We start from the raw sequence: 21,789 nt of genomic DNA on the forward strand, positions 1-21,789 counted from the left end.
TTAAAACAACATGAATGACATTGACAATCACAGAATTTTTATTTTTGGGTGAAATATCTTTGCGTAAAAATAAAAAACTATTATTATAATAAAATAAGATGCTATTTATCCACCAGACTGATTGAATAAAAAATGAATAGCCTTCAATCATCAGCAGTTTCCAGAAATAATGTCAATACCAAACATCAAGTGTTTTGAGCTGCCTCCTGAGGCCTGTTAAAAAAAATTCATTCTTTATTTTATGTCCTTGTGAATCCATATACTGATATTTTTGTGTATTCCACGAAGAAAAGAAAAAAGATAGTGTGAACTATTTCTTTAATATGTAATCTAAACACAATTCCAGCATTTGTAAATTGGAGCATGTCAAGTAGCTCATATCTTGTGGAAAATTATTTCTAGAGCTGGTTAAAAAAAATCCACAGTCCACAGATTAAAGTCAAACACTACACAAAATGAGCGCATTTATTGAGTTGAAGAGGGAAAGATCACTTCCCCTCATGACTCCTGGCACAAACGAGGATTGCATCCAAACCCTCAAACTAAAACCATAAATATAATACAAGATAAACCAGTGGAGTAAGAATGTTCGGAGGCAAAACCCATTTACAATTGACCAAAATATCTCTTAAAAGCCTGAATGAATAACGCCACTTCCCCTTCTATAAAAAGGTGGCATTGTGTCTCAGTGGCGGAGGTTCAAAACATGATTGAACCAGTCCAAAATAAAACGATTTATTGTTCTCTGTTCACATTGGCAGGCACTATTGGAGCGGGATGATAACTGAGATGCAAGCAGAACTCAATCTGAATCAGACAGAACAATCACTTCCTCTGGGTCACACTGAGTCGCCACATTCACCTGTGAACACAGGAATGACAGGAGTTAGAGCTTTAATCGGCCTATAACACCGTATGCAATGCTCAGTCGCAGTATTAATATATAACTAAAACTATTTAAAAACATATGCATTAAATGAAATCGAATAGAAAAAAAAACGTTGGTGCAAAGCCAGTTATTTCAACTATTTAAATGAAACAACAACTATGTCACAGCTTGTAATAGAATACAGTTATGCAAAAATGTTTTTAGTATTAATAAATATAATATTTTGAACATTTAAAATCAGATTATTTCATTTATTAACTAATATTTATATAGAAACACAACAAATTCATGCCTGTTGTTTATGATGGTATTTGGATGGAGAAAAAACTAATAAATAAAGCTGATGTAAACTAATGAAACTTGTTCCCTAAAGAGTGAACTAAAGCTTAGTTGTTGTTTTTTTAGGTTTTATAATAATATACTTTTTCTCTCTTGTTTATTTGAAAATTAAGAATTAAATTAAAATCATAAAATGTAGACTAAAAATAAAATAAAAAATCAATTGAAATAGATAAAAATTAACATTAGTACAAAATATTTATATATAATATTGTACTAGGTTAATGAAAATGAAAACAATGCAGAGAATTTATTGCGATGACTGAGAAAGTTGCAAAGGAATTCCGTCATAGTAAAATATTTCTGAGCTCTTAAAATCAGCCTTTTTGCTACAGGAATGGTGTAATAATAACATGTTTCAATGCTAAAACCAAACGGACAGGCACCTTATTTTTCTTCGGCGGTGGTGTGGCTTGTGAGCGTCTGATCATCGTCCTGGTCAAGTTTTCTTCCCCAGCGCAGCAGATCACACCCGTATCCAGAGGAATATCACTGAGATCAAGAGAACGAGAAAAACAGCACTGCATGAAGACAGCTCTCACACTCATGTCGCTCCAAACCCATACGGACTTTATCCTCCAGAACACAAAAGGAGAAAATCAATATTCACCGAAAATCTTGACATCCACCAATGGATGATTCAATAAAAAAATAATTATTTAGTGTTTTTTTTTGTTTATGTAATCTCTTTACTTGTTTGAAACATTTTCACTATACTTATCAACATAGCCAAAGTTTGGTTAAAAAAACCATTCAGATAAAATAAAAAATAAAATAATAGATAAATATTCATAGATTAAGATTCATAATCATGATAAAAATATTAATATATTTTTTGATACTGTATATGCATGAAACCAAAACAGCATATGGTCTGAATGAGACGCAGATTCACTCTCTGACAGCAGGTGGCGCTTGTGGAACAGCAGAAATATAGTTTTCTTGGATACTGCTTTAAACAAAGCAGCGCTGGACTTATAAACACTACATAATATACTTTATACAAAGACAAAAAAATAAATTACTATCTGAACTTTTCCCTCAGAGACACAATCATATAAAGCCCACCCCCAACTTTATCAGGTTTCATTTTACATCTCGGCTGACTTGAATCGTCACATATTTTGATAGATTTTCAACTGGCTCGCATCATTTCGTCCCCATAATTTAATAATAAGTTATTAATAACACAACTTCTCATGGTAAATTGGTGCGATTTGTTTCGTAATACCTGTCCTGTGTGCGGTTCCCATTGTAGTGTTCAGTCGAGGGTCGTTTCCTCTTCTTGTAATTGCCCATTTCGTCGATCAGTAAAGGGCTTGTTGGAGGTACAGGACTGCAGTTGGCTGATCTCATGGGGGATGACGGAGAGTCCTGATTGGTTGAGAGAGTCTCAGTGCAGTTAGCGGCGCTTTCAGAAACAGATTGGATGTGATTAGTGGAAATGAGTTCTGTTTTTCTGATGGTCTCTGCCTGACTGACGCTCTCTGTGGACGGAGGGCTTTGTTTCACAGGTCTGCCGTTTGTGCTCGTTTCTACAGGTCCCTCGTCATGTGAGCTGCTGGCTGGAGACCGCTGGTCATCATCGCCCTGATCCTCCTCTGTGTCCTGGACCGATGATTTGACTGACAGAGGAGAGTTCACATCAATCGGCAGATCAGTGTCACTGGTGTTCAACTGCTCCTCTTCAATGTCCTCTTCATCATCATCTGCAAGACATCAGGAAATGAGAAATGGGGCTTCCTGCCAGGAATGGGCTTATTACATATAAACAACATGAAGGAAGGAGATAAAGATGATTTATGTACTTCATACCTGGACCAGCTTGTTCTTGACTGGCTTGGATCTCCTCTTCAATGTCAGGATCAGAGGAATCATCATCTTCTTCATCTTCCTCATCCTCTTCCTCCTCTTTTTCTTCCTGTTCCTCCCCCTCTTTTTCTTTGCTGTCGCTCTGATGCCCATTAAGTGCCTGAAAGTATGACATAAGCAAGGGCTAAATTTTATCTAGCAGCTGTGATGAGGCAAGGGAGGGGACACACAAAACTTTCTAAACTTAATATGCTTTTTCCCTCCTTTTTTACTACTTAATTATTTTAAGTATGTGTCATTATATTATTGATAAAACACATAGTGGTTTGTAATGGTATTTACCATTTACATCCTTGGACGGAAGGACAAACATATTCAAGACTGTTTACGCTTTCAAAGAGATCCTCTCTTCCTTTGGGACAGGAATATATATTTTTATGTATTTTAAATATTTGATTTACATTTTAAATAGGTTTTATGTATTATGACAACTGCATTGTTTACATCAAGAAACAAGTTATTTATTTTGATATGTATTATTCGTATTATACAATGGTTTTAAAATGCATAAATAAAATAGAAAATATTTTTAATTTGTTTACATTATTTATAAAGGTTTTTTCATCAGTATAGGCTTTTATTTAAGTATTTGTATTTATTAAATATAATCATAATTAAATATTTAAAAACATTACATTATACTATTTATTAATTTGTTTGTTTACTTGTTTAATATGTAGTTGATCACATTTGAAGTATTCTACATCATCGTTTGATTCTCTAACTGAAGGCATTTCTTATTCCACTGGAGAAAACCAAATACTGCACATGAAGCAGATGCAAACCAATGAAAAGAATCACTGCATGAACGATTTAAAGACCAAACAAGAATATATTACCTCTTTTTTCTGTCTGTCTCTCTCTTGTTTCTTCCTCACTTCCTCTTCCTGCATGTCTTCCTGTTTGTTGGCGTATTTGGTGATCACCTCCTCCAGGCTGCTGAGGGCCACGTCTCTGTTTGAGCGGAGCTTGCGATTTAGTGCTGGATCAGCGAGTGCAGGGTCTAACGCTGAAGGAAACAAGGGGAAAAATTACCACGTGTGCTAAATGTACAACTAATAAATATTACCAGAGTCCATCCATGGACTCTGTGAATTGATTATGTGAATTGATTATGTTTTCTAGCCGAATTGGAGAGGAACTGAATTGAATTACTAGGTTTGTAGGAATCTGTGAGGTGGGAGCCAAAGTTGTAGACCATGTCAAGATGGCGTCTCTCCTGTAGTTTGTTGCCCGTCTCTCTGAAGGCTTCTTGAGCGATTTGTGTTATGTGTTTGCGGGTGAGCTGGAGACTGTAGCGTTCGCTGGCACGCTGAACCACCTTCAGGATATCTGTGTAGTCCGGCGGATTATATAGAGCTTCTGGACTGTTAATATAGCGTTCAATCTACAAACCAATGAGAAAAGACAACAGGAAAAGGATTAATTATTCATTATTTTCTTAATATTTGCCCCCTGGATTTCATTCCATGAGCAATGTCTACCTTTCTGAGGGTGTATTTTTCATTTGATGATTTTTTTCAATTTGAATAAATTTAAGAAAAACACTAGATGTAAAAAATAAGCCTTGGTGCTATTTAATTTTAGGTTTACAAAGAATGGCTCTTCAGCCAAACTTAAAGCTGCGGTAGGTAACTTTTGACGCTCTAGCGGTTAATAAAGAGAACTGCTTGCGTCTTGCGGAAGAACATCGTAGCCGGAACTACTTCTCTCTGTTTATGTCTATGAAGAATCACAAAGGTACTGGGTTACTCCGCCGCGGTACCCCCGAAGCAATCTAAAATAGTCAGAATATAAACAATTATTATAGGTGCACCCTAGTGATTCAGGACAAGCTAAAAACACGGTTTGGAAAATGGATTCATGGTGTACTCGCTTATTATATACATTTTTCTACATTTTGAACACAAACAAAGTTACGGACCGCAGCTCTGATTGGTTGTTTCTTACAGGGAGCAGATGGCTTTCTGCAAATGGCAATAGGACACTGGGAGGAGCCAGAGGAGCTTGATTTTTTAACAGATTATCTGTCTCATATTATATTGTCAGGACATAATGACAGGTTTAAAAAACTATGAAAAAAATATATTTTTACAAAAGTTACCTACTGCAGCTTTAAGTTTCAATCATGTGATAACTGACTGCTAATAAACAAATCAAACAATCTGATCAATCAAATCCGTCGATCTCTGATCCAATGCAAAGATTCAAGGAAAAAAAAAATTGAGGATGGCGGAATCTAATAAAAACTTTGTTTCTTTGTATACTGGAATATTCTCGATCACTCAAGTGTGGCTTCAAAGCATCATCAGCTGAGCTCAAGTGCCCTTATGCGGCTGGAGCTCACTTATTTCAGAAATTCATAAGAAGTATTAATAATGCAAGATGCCCAGAAATTGAGATGAGGAGAATTTATACTATTGTCAAGTTTTTTCGATAGCAAGCACCCCGCTTATAGCGCTTCTGAAAACATCCTCACTCCTCATTCCTTGCTGTGCAATTAATTAGGAAGCATTATTTTGAGCAATGAGAATCTAGTGAACCTTTTTGTTGATCTCTGGGTAACGTGTTCCACTGTAGGCAATCTTCTGCTCGATCACTCGACCCGTCAGCATGTTGCAGCCCTTCAGCTCACACAGCTTCTCATAGATCTTCATCATCTGAGAGCACAAAAACAACATTAGAGATCTTGAGAAAATCTCATTACTTCAAAGTCATTAGACTGCATTCAAATGGTTTGATTTACTATAACAACAACATACACTTCCAGTACTCTGCTCTGTCCATACAGGACCATTCCTTTACAACAACGTGCAAAGACAACTTTTCCTGAACTCTCAATTTAACTGAACCAAATCTGGAAGGATAACACCGGAACGAATAGACTTGCCTTGCGTTTGAGCTTGTGCTCCTGGATATAGCTGGAGTCCTCCTTCTCCAGATCCTCCACGCTCAGCTCCCGCTCCTGAAGCCGTCGGATCTCCTCATTATACACCTTCAACAGGTTTTCCAGGTACGCTATCTGAAACAGAACATGGCAGACACACACAAATTACAACGCACATGAATATATATCGCAAGTCAAAAGAGCTCTCGGCTCATTTCAATGTCCAGAAGTATAAAGCACAACAGTAGGGTTTCATATTCATTTCATTCATTTTAAACATGAAAAATATATTTAACATCAATAAGTAAACCGGTACAGATCTAGCACGAACAAATATTTTTAAGAACTGATCAGTTCTGTGGAAGCCTACTAATACACTGTAAAAAAATATGTAAAAATAGGGCACGATGTACTGTATTAATTCTTTTTTACAGGTGTTTTGCCTGTATTTTGCACTTCTTTGAATTGTGTTTCATGGTTAATGGAAATATCCATAAAACTACTGGATAACACCCTGGCAGAAAATTACCTGTATATTTTTTTGTATGCTGGCATGCATTGGAATATTGTGCAATATACTTAAAATATCATCATTTGTTTGCATGCATTATACGAATAGTACATTCCCTCATAATAAATAAATAAATAAATAAATAAGTATAAAATGAAAATATTTCTGTATTCCATTTAAAAGTGCAGCAAAACGACACAAAGTCAAACTTCACAGTTCTTACAGTCAAACTCTTTTAAGATCAGACGCGGTTTCTTTCAAATAGGAATCTCCCAAATCCCACTTTAAATGAAACACAGAATGCACAACAAATAAAACACGACTCAACAAGAATTTTTCAATCTCTGTTAATGGAATCAATGTTTTTGAAAACCAGTAATCCAAGTCAGTCCACAAATCGACCTTCTCAATATATAAAATCAGTGTATTTCTCAGTTATGCTCTAATACCTGTCTCCTTGAAGCCCTTTTCGTTTTCTTCGTTTCGGCATCGCCCTCTTGCTTTTCCTCTTCTCCTTTACCCTGCACCTCCTCAGTTACATTTGTCCCATTGCTCTTTTGCTCAGGTTTGGTCTGGGAGGGCACAGCCTGTATGGAGCTCCTCTTCCGAGCGGTGTGCTGTTTAAGAACGGTGCAGAGTTCGTTGATGAAGACGAAGGTTTTGCCAGCGTTGGCCTGGGCTCGTGTGAGGCAGCGGCCCAGAGTGTTACGAAACTCCACCGATGTCAGGAAGGTCGGCAGCGCCTTGGAGTATCTGGTCTGTAGGTAGGTCATGACCTCCGGATGATCCTGCGAGTGTTTGGAGCAATGGTCCACAAACTGGAGCAGCAGGATGAAGGGACGGCATTGGGTTGGATCGGGAGGGACGAACAAGGAGGAAAAATAAGATTTGAAAAGGATAACAGAAAAACAGGGTTTCTGCCGGTTTATAAATGTAAGACTTTAAGTCTTTACATCTTCTCTAAATCTAAATGTCTTGTATTAGCAATGCTTTGAATTTTGAAAACACAGCTTCCAAAATATATAGATTTTGTTTTTCAGCACATATGTCTAAATATTCTTCATTCACTTGAGAAGCACAATGACATCTACTTGAATCAACTAGAATATAACAAAAATGGGTTCTTGTTTTAATCATAAACTTACTTAACCATGTTCAGTTTCTCAGAAAACAAGACTTTATGTCTTAAGATTGAAGGATGTTTGTTTTGGAAAACAAAACACAAATACTGAGGAGGAGGATATATATATTTTTTGCAGTGTATGCAACATTATGAATTTATCCTCCAATTTAAGACCCTTTTAAGGCCTTCTTACAGGGAAGAGGGAATTGAGACTTCTTAAGACATGCAGAAACACTAGAAACCATGTCAGATGACAACATTTCTAAAGTGCTGTCCTGTATTTTTGCGGTTTGTAGTCAGTGTATACTGCACTCATGATCTTCTTCTGTATAGTAATTATCTTAAAATACGTACCTCTGCAAACAGTTTCTCATTCTCCTTCTGTAGGACATGCGCGTCCTTCTTTGCGGAGGCGAACGGAGACTGTGTGATGTGTGTCGGCTGGTTCTTCACAGGTATTTTTGGCTGGCCATTCGTAGCATGAGAATAGGACGTAGATGCAGATGTTGAAGCTTCTTCATCGTCATCGTCAAGGATCACAATGCTGTCCATCACGGCTCCAGCCATCCGGAAGGGAGGAGACAGCATCTGCTGTGGAGTAATATATGTGGATGTGTCAGGCCTGCATTTTAACTGCACCAATCCCTGGAAACATCCCAGTTACTCTCGTGCAATGCTGATGTCCATCATAACCAAGACAAAAGACTGTCTATGTTCTTGTTAGGGTTATATTTAACATTGCCATGCATATTCAAGTGTATTTTTAATATCTAAACATAAATAAAAAGCACTTCAGTTCAGTTTTTTTGTACATACTTGAGCACTGAGCATTAAACTGGAGGCCCAAGACAGTCAAAGTCCAAACTGAGATGAACCTAGAAAACAACATATTCATCAGAGTAATACATCCGCGAGCAGGAGACAATTGTGTGTTAATAAATGTAATATTATGGGCAAATAATTTTCCAGTAGGGGTTCAATCCTCAACTGGCTGGAGTGTTTGTCATAAATAAATAAATTCATAAAATGTTCTTTAAAATAGTTTTGGACGGTATTTGTCACCACTGTAATAAAATAAAAACAAAAGACAGAAGATATATAATAAGTAATGATCTTTAAAATAATAATACAATAATATAACGTACAATGATAACACAATAACAGTGGCTATGGCATTTTGGCGGTAACTATTTACCATGGTATCTTTTTGATTTACTTCGGAAGCAAGCAGATTTATTGGATTACTAAAGTCAATGATATCTTGACATTATAATACTAATAATTTCATGATATTTTATCTTATATCGCCTGTTGATCTGGAGACAGTACCGTTAGCTCTTTAATTCGGTCACTCACTACAGCTTCATTCCGTTTACTTGTTAAAAGCCTTAAAACATCGATCTTGAAGTGGAAGTTTATAATATATAAGGTTCCTCACAATCTTCACAAACGCATCACAATTTTTTTTCTCACTATGATGAAACCTCGTTGTTGATCAATCAATAAAAACACATTTAGAAAGAACTTACGCGCTCAGATGCTGAAACTCTCCGCGCTGGATCTCAACATGAGGCTCACTGATTCGCTGTTGGACAGTAATCTGATCGATCATTGGCTGAGCGCTGCGCGTTTCTTCTGCGGCTTGTTTTCAACGCAGGGACTTCGGATGCTCGTGAGCGCCGTGCAGGGAACAGGAGACCTACAGAAGCAGCGTGCGCTTCTTCAGTTCACACTGTAGTATGGTTTGGCATCAAACAGAATTGTACTTTATGTCGTCAGATGTGATGCCACCCTAAAGCCTTGCCACCCCTGCTGCCACCCCAGATGGCAGCAATTTGAAAATTTACGAGCGCGAATCTTTCGTGATTCGTGATCCTGCTCCGAGCACCCGACCTGATTCAAATGATTCGCGATCCCGCTCCGAACTCCCGAACTGACTCAAATGATTCGCGATCCCGCTCCGAACTCCCGAACTGACTCAAATGATTCGCGATTCCCACACTGACTCAAATAATTCGCGATCCCGCTCCGAACTCCCGAACTGACTCAAATGATTCGCGATCCCGCTTTGAACTCCCGAACTGACTCAAATGATTCGCGAACCCGCTCCGAACTCCCGAACTGACTCAAATGATTCGCGATCCCGCTCCGAACTCCCGAACTGACTCAAATGATTCGCGATCCCCAAACTGACTCAAATGATTCGCGATCCCGCTCCGAACTCCCGAACTGACTCAAATGATTCGCGATCCCGCTCCGAACTCCCGAACTGACTCAAATGATTCGCGATCCCGCTCCGAACTCCCGAACTGACTCAAATGATTCGCGATCCCCAAACTGACTCAAATGATTCGCGATCCCGCTCCGAACTCCCGAACTGATTCAATCTGCCTAGGGAACCAACTCCCAGAGGGGGCACTATCCCAGTTGCTCATTCATTCATTTAGTTTTTTATTTGATTAAAGTTCTTTTTTCACCCCTATAGTAGGTGTTTTTTTCATCATCATATTTGAGGAAGGGGGGCACAACGATACAATCCTACTTATGGGCACCCATTTGGCCAGTGTAACGGAGGCCAGCGAGTAGTGCTGTGCAGGTAAACCAGAAGAAAATCAACTGAGTCTCCGCATCTGTAAATTTCATTGCCTGTAAAAGTCTTGTTTCTTATGATAAATTGACATATTTATAACACTGAACCTTTTATAATGCTCTTAATTACATGTCGATGCATACTGTATGCATTAGTGAGTGTGGTGGTGCTTATGGGGTATGGTCACTTATACGTTATATGAACTGAGATTAAGTTTGAAAATGATAGCCTGTGTCCTTTTGTAGTGTGCACATATATTTATCATCAAACTGTGATAACTGTGACTAAATTCAGTATATATACGTCTGCCATATGTTGCCACCCCTCAAAAATTCCTGCCTCCTTCTCGCCACCCCATCAATATTTTTCTAGATCCGCCCCTGCCCATGAGTCAAGGGCATATATCTTTTTGAACCATCTAAAGATAATATTTCACTTCAGTGATTGCTGTAGTGCATTACTATTATATAGAATAATCTGGACACAGAATTAATAAAACCTGGAAACTTTTTAATATGAAGAAAACAATCAGAGCACAAACCTGCACTGGTCAAATTATATAAACTGCTATCTTGATCTATGTTTTTAATATGTTTTCTTCATTAAAGATTTATTTTATTTATTTTTTAATAGAGCAGTTGGAAGCACGTCACCATTAAAGAGAAGTGACAGTTTATTATTTAAATCCTCCTGTTAACAAATAAATAAATAACTTAATGCACACAAATAACTTAAAAATTAAAGAAAAATATACAATTAAACCCATTTTTATTTCTTCCTTTACTATTTAAATTATTAAAATTATTGCAAAACAAATTACTTTTGTTCATTCATTCATGGAATTTGGGCTCAGTGGTAGAGCATTGCGTAACAGCACAAAGGTTGTGGGTTTGAATCCCAGGGAAACATGTTAAGGAAAAAAAAATTAACCTGAATGCACTGCAAGTTGCTTTAGATAAAAGTGTCTGCTCAATGCATAAAAGTAAATATAATAAATCAATGTATATATTTATCTTCAGTGAAAACAACAACAACAAAAAACAAGAATGCAAATGATTGGTTTATAGGATTTGTGGAAGTTTTATTTGTTTTGATATCAGTATTGATACCAAAATCCTTAGAAATATGAAAAGTGTATCTAGTAACAGCTCTTTTACCTTCCAAACGCTATTATAGGTTAGCTATTGTTAAAATAATGCATTAATGTAATTCATTGATCGGTAAGTGGTTAGTGATAAGGACTTGCCTCTGCCATATTCTGAGTATTTCTATTAAAAGCACTGGTTAATTTCCCCCAAACTGTATATTAAACTAAGAGATATTTATTTGGAAGATTTCTCTCTGCATTTAAAAAAAATAAAAATCTATATTTTGCCAAAATTTAAATATCATCCTTAATGTTAATTTGTTTGTTTGTTTGTTTTTTGCCAAAAATGAAATTTGAAATAAAAAATGCATTTTATTTGTACTCTGCACTTTCTGTTCAAGGCATTGAACAAATATTCATTATTTTATATAATAATTGCATAAATTATTTTTATAAACTTTATTCCTCATGTTTGTACCATTTTTGCACAATAAAGTAATTCAAATACAGGAGCCATATTTGAGCTACAAAATAATGACATTAAAACCAATAAAGTTATTATTGTTTTGTTTTTGTTTTTGTTTGAACTAGTTACAGAAAATACAATTCAAATATTACAAAGAATGCTGCAGTATAGTCTTTAGTTTGTGAAGTTTGATTATTATTATTCTGTACTATTTCAGATAAAGTAAAAAAAAACAGTACGTTTAAAATGGAAATCAAATGTTTGATTAGACATTCCCTTCACACTCATAAGGTGACTTCATACTTATACAAAGAAAAAACAATGATGGCCACATTGCTGTAGTATTTAAAATACAGTTAATTCACATTTTACATAACAAAATGTACAGATTTCTTTTAAACTGCATTTTCCATAACCAGCTTTTTTAAATAAAAAAAAGAAAACTTACACAGAGTAATCTATGCGAACACATACAGCAGTCTAAAAATCGTGAGCAAAGACTGAAACTCAATTACATACAACTATTCTCAAAAGATTCTTTACAAGACCACTTTCACTGCACACTGTTCAGCCTTTAAAATCACCTCCAGCTCCAGGTTTACTTCTCCTTCTGCAGAACACACAGAGATATCAAATAAGCAGACAGTTATACATGAGCTTACATGAATTACATTTAAAACTTTTGAGAATGTTGTTTGCAGTTAATCAAAAAAGACATTGTTTACCTTATCCTTTAGTTCAGTTTCACTGGAGTCTATATGAGAAATCATAAATAAAATTCATAATTAAAACATATCAGGGCATCTCATTTCACAAACAAAATATTAGTCTATATATACTGCAGTACAGCATTTTAGATTATAAATGCTGGAGTATTTTTGTAGCAGTAGCCAAAGTAATCATTGTATGGGGGGGGGAATTATTTTTCTTTTATGCCAAAAATCATTAGGATATTAAGTAAACATCATGTTCCATGAAGATATTTTGTAAATTTATGTACCATAAATGTATCAAAACTTAATTTTTGATTAGTAATATGCATTGTTAAGACTTAATATGGACAACTTTAAAGGTGATTTTCTCAGTATTTTGATTTTTTTGCACCCTCGGATTCCAGATTTTCAAATAGTTGCATCTCGGCCAAATATTCTCCGATCCTAACAAAACCATACATCAATGGAAAGCTTATTGATTCATAAATCTTAATTTTTTTTTTTTACTACAGATACCATTCAAAAGTGAAACCAGAAAAAAAAATTAACATTGTAGTGGTTTTACTGAACTGACTCACCAGAAGAGCTAAATGTCCAGGACAGGAACTTTATCAGACCGTAAAGAACAAGTGCAACAGCGACCATCGCCATCGAGTCCTCAATAGAAGGAGCACTGACACCTGAAATCAACAAAACACCAAAACAACACTTACAGAGCATTCTGACGGACAGAAATATTCTTCAGGAAATGCAAATAGAAGATGCACCGCAGTCTAAAACAATATAGAAGAACAGAGTAGCAATGCATCAATGTTCTTGAACTATTAATCTTCAGTGAAAGGTTCAATCTTCCTATGACAGAATAACTCACCGATCACATTGAGAGTCGCAGCAGCTCGTCGTGTTCCTCCCTCGTGTTTGGCCACACAGGTGACTTCTCCACCACGACCGAGTCCCAGCTTCCCCGAGTCCAGCTCCAGACGGCTGCTCTGACTGAAGGTGCCATCAGACGCCTGTCTGTGCCCCGTTACACTGCCCTGACCCAGAGACCGGGACGTCCCGTCTGCACCGCTGAACTCCCAGCTCAGATCCAGAGTGTGAGGAGCAAAACCAGACGCCTCACACTGAACCACCAGCACCTGCCCAGGAACCAGCAGAGGAAGAGGAGACGGGTAGATGGACAGAGACGGAGGCTCTGGAAAGAAAACAGCCACTGATGTCACTATTCGATTTATAATTGTAATAGTTAATAAACTAGTTGATTACACCACCATATGCATAATAATTCAAGCATACACAAGCATCTCACCAACTATCTCCAGGTCCACAGCTACCTGAGCCAGCAGGTGTGGAAGATACACCGTGCAGATGTAAGTTCCTGAGTGTCTCACTTGAGATTCTTCCAGAATCAGTGATGCGTTTCCTGTTTCATAGAGGCCTGTGATGTTGATATCGGCTCCGGTCTCTGATGTCTCTGCAAACCGATCGTTCTTGCCGTCGTAAGCGAGGACCAGCCGTCCTTCACCGCGGAACTGATAACGCCACTCGATAGAGAATCCAGAGCCATGAACCGGAGAAGACGGATCCACCCAGAACCCACAGTCCAACAGAACCGCTTCTCCCAGTCTAGAGCGGACCACAGGAGTCTTACTGGAGACACTGAGGATTACTTCAAGAGAGACGGAGGAAAGAGTGAGATGAAGTAAACAGTGTTTAACCATCATTAGCTCTGAAGGGTTAAACAGATACTTTACTTTAATGACTCAAATTCCAAGATACATGCCTTGCAATAACTTAATAGAATGCAAATCGATTTTTTTAATTGATTAAAATTAAAATACAAAAACAAAATATGAAATCAGATCATAAGTTTTATAGATTGCAAAATGTAATAGGAATGTAAATCAATAATAACAAAAAATAAATAAATAAATAAATAAATAAATAAAAAATAAAAATAAAAATAATAATATATATATATATATATATATATATATATATATATATATATATATATATATATATATATATATATATATATATACAGTATATGTAACATATTATGTATAGCCATGTATAATACTACTAATAATACTGCTACCGATAATAATTATAAAATATATAATATGCATTAATTATAATCATTTATACAATCTGCCCATTTATTATTTTATGCACTTACCCAATATATAAACAAATTCCGTTATGCAATATTTGAGATACTGTACCTGGGGTCTTAACTTTTGGTTCTTTAGAAACTTAAATTATATTATACACAATTAATATAATTTATTATTATTATTAATGTAATTCTGCAAATATACAGTATATATTATTATATGCAGTAATGTATAGGATGTTATTTTTTCTGCAATATATGTGGAACATCTTCAAGAAACGGCTGAAACATCTCTTCCTTCTTCATCTGGCCCTCTAACTCTAGCACTCTCTATTCGTTTTCTATCCTTACTGCTCATGTGTATGTGTGTGTATGTATGTGTATATATATATATATATATATATATATATATATATATATATATATATATATATATATATATATATATATATATATATATATATAAATAAACCTTTGTTGCATGTATTAAATTTGACTTGTCACAGCACTTCCATATAATTGCCCTTTTGTTGGTTTAATTGGTTCTATTGTCCTCATTTGTAAGTCACTCTGGACAAAAGCCTGTGCTAAATGACTAAATGTAAATGAACCTGGACTCTTTACCTTGTGGCTCTTTAGAAGCTGAAGGCGCTCTCATGATATTGGACAGCGTCAGCTGCTCATCAAGCCCTTGTGCTGCCACTGAGAACCAATCGGCTTGCAGATAGACCGGACTCTGGGCGGAGTCAGTGAGAGCAGACGCCCATCTGACCATGGAGGCGTGAGGCATGAAAGGGTTAATCTCACATTTGGGTTTGTTCACAGAGCCTTTGGGTGGATTCAGAGCAGCGCTGCAGAACGTCCCAGCTGGATCTGGAGGACAACCGTGCATTAAATATCAGTTATCATCAAACTTTAAACAGGTGATAGTTTAGTGGCTGTGGTGCTGGATCGTGTTGGTATAGAAAAGGATTTTAAATACAGTATTATACTATCATACCATAACCATTAAAGTAGATACAGATCACCTAGTTAGCATAACATTACACACATCCTAAAGTGAGTGAAGTGACATTCAGCCAAGTATGGTGACCCATACTCAGAATTTGTGCTCTGCATTTAACCCATCCGAAATGCACACACACAGAGCAGTGAACACACACACACACTGTGAGCACACACCCGGAGCAGTGGGCAGCCATTTATGGCGCCCGGGGAGCAGTTGGGGGTTCGATGCCTTGCTCAAGGGCACCTAAGTCGTGGTATTGAAGGTGTTCATGCACTACCCCCACCCACAATTCCGTCCGACCCGAGACTAGAACTCACAACCCTTCGATTGGGAGTCCAACCCTCTAACCATTAGGCCACGACTTCCCTTTGAGGATCTAATCAAAGAGGATTATTATAACTAATCCTCTTTGATTAGTTATTTACAGATGTTACATGTCTTTTTAAAAGGCCATGCTGCATTGTTACTGACCAGACACATAATAAATCCTGGATGGGCTGATGTCTGCAGGCGGATGAAGTGCAGACAAGCTCTCTTCACTGTAGACTTCAGTCTTGATGAACATTAGTGATTTCTCTTGACTCATTGGCACTGAGAACCCCCCTCCATGACCCGGTTTCTCCTGAACAAACCAGCACTCCAGAACCGGACACCCAGAACCGGAAGCTGCAAAATAAGAGAGATTATGTGAATCATGTTCATTGGTCACACACATAAGATTTAGTTTTGAGTACTAAAATGCAGCAAAACTTACCACCAAAAAACAATGTAAAAGCGATGATCGATATCTTATAAATGGTCGAAATCTCAGGCATCGTTGCTGTTAATGTTTAAATGCTAACTCTTTGTTTAACTGTGCCTGTTTGGCGTATTAAAGATCTGTTGGGTTCCCCCGAAACATTCGTGCAGCTCTCGCTCAGTTTTACTTTCAGTTGCATGGCGCATGCGCATTGCGCACTGCTTTTTGTTTTGAGCTAATACACAATCCAGCACAGTCTTTGTGGAATTTAAATGTAATACTCTGCTGTCGTGTGACATTTTTTTATTTAAAGGTATTGTAACCTCTCAGAACATATACACGCACTAAAAATACGCATTTCTCTCCATTATGAATTGTATATTTTATGCTATACGTCTCTTCTAGATGGCGCTCTGAACCAACAACAGTGTTTTAGCATGACTGTGATATCACGTGGTTTGTCAGAACAGAGTGCAGATAAGGACACGAGAGATAAAATCAACAGAGGTCCTGCTACCCAAACCTGTGTAGCCAGCGTGGTTTTATGCATTGTTTATTTGCATATCGTTTTTAAAAAATGGCGAAGACTGTACAGCAAACCTTAAAAATTACACAAAGAAAAAATAAAGAAACATTATTCTAACAGTTGAGAAAAATGATTTAACAAATAGATAAACATGGGATAAGTTTGTTAAACAAACAAGCAAAAACATAATACAGCATGTGCATATTAGTCATTTTACAGCATTTTGACAAGCAGTTCAGTGCATTACATTAGCAAAAGTTGAAAACATATAACCAATGAGAAAATATTCAGTTCTAACACAGGCATATGTCTCACTGATTCTTTAAACATTTAATTACTATTTTTGTATTTCAAGTCTATGATAAACCCAGTGCATGATATAACGCATAGTAACTGGTGACGTCAGAATTGTAGAGAAAATCGATTGGCTAGAATTTCAAAGCCAATTTATTAGGCGTTTTTTTATTTTACTTGCGCGAGTAATCATGCACTTACGGCACGGGTGATGAGAGCAGTCATAATGCATGTAAAGAAGCTGTCATACACACGTTTCCTTTATACTTTTGCTTATTTTAACTTTATTTGAAATGTTTAGTATTTAAATACTTTTTTTTGTTTGTTTGTTTTGTACATTAATTATTATAAATCGTTTATTAATGTTTATAAATGTTAATATTAATATTTTTTATTTCATATTTGTGGGTGTATATGTGTATTAATTAGGTAAAATAATCAAAATTATAAAGGAAAGATGTGTATGACAGCTTGCATTTTGACTGCTCTCAGCACCCGTACCGTAAATGCAGGATTACACGCGCAAGACAGAAAAAAGTGCGGTTGGCTTTACACAGTCATTTATTTACGTTTCCAGGCATAACATTATACAAAGCGACACTCACGTCTCACGGAAATCCTAAATAATTCAACCAATCCGATGACGACTTCGACACTTCTGAAGTGTTTCCACTTTTGTGTCCTACATGCATCAGACGTTGAGCCAGCGGTCCATGTGCGTGATGTCTGAGTCGGAGACTAACTTACCAGCTTACAGAAGACAATCGATGTGTCTTTGACAGCTTTGTTAATTAAATCCTCTACAACGTTTTTCTGAAAGGAATTATTTCTCAGGCAAAAGAAATAATGTGGCATGTAGTGATTTTGCTCCTTGGAGCCCATCTGGCCTGTGCTAGTGAGTAACTTAGATTCATTTAACGTTTTTTGAGAGTTATTCTGTTACGCTGAAATAAACCGTTACATGAACAGCCCACTTAAATTCAAATATTCGTTTTACTGACACTTTCAAAAACGATATTTTATATATTTTAATGTTTCAAAATCCTAAAGATCATACTTTAAACGTATAATTCATGTTTGTCTACGACGTTATATTCTGATTACATTATTATTTGCTCAAAAAACGGACTTACCTGTACTACTAATCTTAATAATAACAATAATAATAACAACATTTTAATAATAAACAATATTCAATAAGAATAATATTTATGCTGAGAAACGGGAGAATAGGAATTGGAGTGTATTTCAAAACATGCGCCTGTAATAAAATAAATAAATAAATACATTCTTCCCAGATACAGATAATGAGCTACTTGATAATAAACCTTCTACACTTTAATCTATTATTTATTAGGAATAAACATTATAGCTTTCTGATTATCTTACTATGTGTTGGGAAAAAGGCCCATTACACCAGAATAACAATCCAAATGGAAATGAAAGACCCAAAGATCAACTGGGAAGAAAAAAAAAATTGTTTATCATAAGGTTAAAGTGAATTTTAACAGCAGTGTTCTGACCATTAGATGACACAAACATTTACATTGACATTTATTGCTTTAGCAGATGCTTTAATACATCAAGAGATTCATCATAAGAAGTTTTGGAAAGGTTACTTTAGAAATGTAATAGGTTACAGATGACATATTACCCTATCTACATCTTGCTATATTTTAAGTACACCTGACAAGGTCTCAAATGTAAATTTAGGCAACTTAGGAAGGAAGATCTGGAAAATGAACATAATAAACAGTCCTTTTGAAGGCTATATCAGGGTGTAATTTTTCTTTATTTTTTCTTTTAAAAAATTATTTTAATATAGCCTAATTCTGAATTTCAGTGTTGATGTAACTCTTAAAGTTTGGATTCTGAACAGGTTTTATGTGGCGATGTCTAATTGAGATGATGACTAATATTCTTTCTGTCCACAGGAACACACTCTCTGAGATACTTCTACACTGGTGTTTCTGGAATCAATGACTTCCCAGAGTTCACTGCAGTTGGTCTGGTCGATGAAGAGCAGTTTTTTTACTTTGACAGCAACACAAATAAAGCTGTGCCAAAGACAGAGTGGATCAGACAGAATGTGGGTGACGATTACTGGATAAGAGAGGCTCAGATTGATATTAAAGCACATCAGGCCTTCAAAATCGTCATCCAAAACATGAAGGGACTCTTCAACCAGTCAGCTGGTAAGTTTATCACAAACCCACCTAAACACACAAACAAAGCCATTAGTTTTACTTGACAGTGAAATATCTCTCCTGGAGGTTCGGGGGTGGGGGGTGGTTCCTAGTTTTGACTATTTTGCAATAATACAGGTGCTGGTCATATAATTAAAATATCATCAAAAAGTTGATTTATTTCAATAATTCCATTGAGAAAGTGAAACTTGTATATTATATTCATTCATTACACACAGACCGATATATTTCAAATGTTTATTTCTTTTAATTTTGATGATTATAACTGACAACTAAGGAAAACCCTAAATTCAGTATCTCAGAAAATTAGAATATTGTGAAAAGGTTGAATATTGAAGACACCTGGTGCCACACTCTAAACAGCTAATTAACTCAAAACACCTGCAAAGGCCTTTAAATGGTCTCTCAGTCTAGTTCTGTAGGCTACACAATCATGGGGAAGACTGCTGACTTGACAGTTGTCCAAAAGATGACCATTGACACCTTGCGCAAGGAGGACAAGACACAAAAGGTCAGTGCAAAAGAGGCTGGCTGTTCACTGAGCTATGTGTCCAAGCACATTAATAGAGAGGCAAAGGAAGGAAAAGATGTGGTAGAAAAAAAAGTGTACAAGCAATGGGGATAACTGCACACTGGAGAGGATTGTGAAACAAAACCCATTCAAAACTGTGGGGGAGATTCACAAAGAGTGGACTGCAGCTGGAGTCAGTGCTTCAAGAATCACTACGCACAGACGTATGCAAGACATGGGTTTCAGCTGTCGCATTCCTTGTGTCAAGACACTCTTGAACAACAGACAGCGTCAGAAGCGTCTCAAGACAAAAAGGACTGGACTGCTGCTGATTTTTTAATTTTAATGGAAAATTTAATTTTCCAACAGGACTTGCACACAGTGCAAATGCTACCAGTACCTGGTTTAAGGACCATGGTATCCCTATTCTTATTTGGCCAGCAAACTCGCCGGACCTTAAACTCTTATTGTGAAGAGGAAGATGCGATATGCCAGACGCAACAATGTAGAAGAGCTGAAGGCCATTATCAGAGATACCTGGGCTCTCATAACACCTGAGCAGTGCCACAGACTGATCGACTCTATGCCACGCCGCATTGCTGCAGTAATTCAGACATAAGGTGCACCAACTAAGTTTTGAGTGCTATACATGCTCATACTTTTCATGTTCATACTTTTCAGTTGGCCAAGATTTCTAAAAATCCTTTCTTTGTATTGGTCTTAAGTAATATACCTATACTTTTTCTGAGATACTGAATTTGGGTTTTTCCTTAGTTGTCAGTTATAATCATTTTCACTTTTTGAATGGAATTAGTGAAATAAACTTTTTGATGATATTCTTATAATATGACCAGCACCTGTAAATTACAGCTACCATTTACATACCATTTACAATATCTTTTATTTTTATTTTATTTTATCAGTATTAAAGATGTGTTTGCTAAATAAACACTAATATCCACTGAGGACAGAAATGTTCAGTTCAGTCTTTTTCATTGCATAGTGATATTTGTAATATTTCAAATATCAGCTCTCTATGTAGACAGCGAGGCACTCACTAGATCAGAGTGCAGTGAACTGAAACCTTATATTAACTTCCTTCATCAGCAGATCCAGCAGGTAAACCAGCATAAACTACTCCACATAAACACGAGCTTCAGGTAAAGAACTGCTGTACAGTCTAAGCTGGACTTTCATTGTTTATCAGGAATAATGAACTGTACTGAAGCTCAGAGACACACAGAACCCAGTGAAGACAGACAGATTGATTTAAAATAAATGATTCATAATACATTAATTCATCAAGAAGCCATTACGGTTATTTTCCTAATTAGACTTTTTCACAAAAATCTGAATTTGCATCAGCGCAGTGTAAAGTTAGTTCCATTACAGGTCTGTGCCTATTATATCAGCATGCCCCTTTCCTCAAATAATACTTCTTGCCTTTTCGGTTTTGTCTGTTTTCCAAGTTGTTTGATAATCTACAAATAAATGACATTTTACTTATTAGTAACTTATATGGCCACTCAGAGTCAGACAGCTGACTCCAGAGATAATGCTCAACATATTCTCAACTATTCTCCATCTCCGAGATCCCTTTTTGATCTCTGGTACATTTGAGAGTATCATCTCAATTTACTCAGTCACTTCCCCCTAAATCACCACATGATAATTTACTTAAAAATGACAACATTTATGTCCAGATAAATATTTTTTCCCCAAGAATATTTTAATAAAAATTCTGCTCAAATATAAAGTCATGAATCGGAGTCATCTCTTGTAGGGAATCTCGTTGAGAACCATGTAATAATAATGTTCATCTATTCACTTCTTTTGAATACTAGTATATTTTAGTACCAACCGGTCCATAAGCTAACTATAATTGTTGTAAGTTTGGTGTAAATTCT

The 21,789-nt window shown here is 36.3% G+C and overlaps 3 protein-coding genes across 7 annotated transcripts in view; 1 reads left to right on the forward strand and 2 right to left on the reverse strand.

Annotated features, from left to right (window-relative positions):
* Positions 1 to 433: 433 nt before the first annotated feature.
* Positions 434 to 9,529, reverse strand: daxx (death-domain associated protein). 4 transcript variants are annotated; one of them, XM_052533851.1, is made up of 12 exons: positions 9,151 to 9,529; positions 8,438 to 8,496; positions 7,976 to 8,212; positions 6,948 to 7,316; positions 5,991 to 6,122; positions 5,644 to 5,760; positions 4,256 to 4,487; positions 3,940 to 4,109; positions 3,044 to 3,200; positions 2,460 to 2,937; positions 1,615 to 1,720; positions 434 to 862 (listed from the first exon to the last, which is right to left on the reverse strand). In XM_052533851.1, the coding sequence occupies exons 2-12, from the start codon at positions 8,450 to 8,452 to the stop codon at positions 803 to 805; spliced, it is 2,073 nt and encodes a 690-aa protein (XP_052389811.1). In that variant the 5' UTR covers positions 8,453 to 8,496; positions 9,151 to 9,529; the 3' UTR covers positions 434 to 802. The 4 variants fall into 4 exon arrangements, with proteins under 4 accessions (XP_052389811.1, XP_052389813.1, XP_052389814.1 ...); XM_052533853.1 differs by having other exon boundaries at positions 7,976 to 8,209; positions 9,151 to 9,491; XM_052533854.1 differs by lacking the exon at positions 9,151 to 9,529 and adding an exon at positions 8,951 to 9,116 and having other exon boundaries at positions 7,976 to 8,209.
* A 2,121-nt stretch (positions 9,530 to 11,650) lies between these two features.
* On the reverse strand, positions 11,651 to 16,548 carry tapbp.1 (TAP binding protein (tapasin), tandem duplicate 1). The gene is made up of 8 exons (XM_052533879.1): positions 16,360 to 16,548; positions 16,077 to 16,271; positions 15,221 to 15,469; positions 13,787 to 14,146; positions 13,349 to 13,672; positions 13,056 to 13,157; positions 12,490 to 12,518; positions 11,651 to 12,374 (listed from the first exon to the last, which is right to left on the reverse strand). The coding sequence occupies exons 1-8, from the start codon at positions 16,418 to 16,420 to the stop codon at positions 12,363 to 12,365; spliced, it is 1,332 nt and encodes a 443-aa protein (XP_052389839.1). The 5' UTR covers positions 16,421 to 16,548; the 3' UTR covers positions 11,651 to 12,362.
* A 787-nt stretch (positions 16,549 to 17,335) lies between these two features.
* The window catches only part of LOC127935744 (H-2 class I histocompatibility antigen, Q9 alpha chain), a 273,397-nt gene continuing 268,943 nt past the window's right edge, over positions 17,336 to 21,789 (forward strand). Inside the window, exons 1-2 of one of the 2 annotated variants that reach the window (XM_052533881.1) lie at positions 17,622 to 18,059; positions 19,099 to 19,359. In XM_052533881.1, the coding sequence (XP_052389841.1) occupies positions 18,011 to 18,059; positions 19,099 to 19,359 (310 nt within the window). In that variant the 5' untranslated portion in view covers positions 17,622 to 18,010. Of the gene's footprint in view, positions 18,060 to 19,098; positions 19,360 to 21,789 lie in introns of both variants that reach the window. The other variant, XM_052533883.1, reaches the window with a different exon arrangement.

Source organism: Carassius gibelio, chromosome A19 (genome assembly GCF_023724105.1).
Source record: "Carassius gibelio isolate Cgi1373 ecotype wild population from Czech Republic chromosome A19, carGib1.2-hapl.c, whole genome shotgun sequence".
Classification (NCBI taxonomy): Eukaryota; Metazoa; Chordata; class Actinopteri; order Cypriniformes; family Cyprinidae; genus Carassius; species Carassius gibelio.

Bases quoted from the DNA above. Each gene is read 5' to 3' on its own strand.
- daxx (XM_052533851.1), bottom strand. The intron at 6,123-6,947 runs GTATTAGAGCAT...GTTCTGTTTCAG, and splicing joins AAAGGGCTTCAAGGAGACAG to ATAGCGTACCTGGAAAACCT. The intron at 863-1,614 runs GTGCCTGTCCGT...CTGTGTTCACAG, and splicing joins CACCGCCGAAGAAAAATAAG to GTGAATGTGGCGACTCAGTG.
- tapbp.1 (XM_052533879.1), bottom strand. From the start codon at position 16,420: ATGCCTGAGATTTCGACCATTTATAAGATATCGATCATCGCTTTTACA. The intron at 13,158-13,348 runs GTGAGTTATTCT...TGTTGATTTCAG, and splicing joins TGCGACTCTCAATGTGATCG to GTGTCAGTGCTCCTTCTATT. The intron at 12,519-13,055 runs GTGAGTCAGTTC...TTTCTCATATAG, and splicing joins CTGGACATTTAGCTCTTCTG to ACTCCAGTGAAACTGAACTA.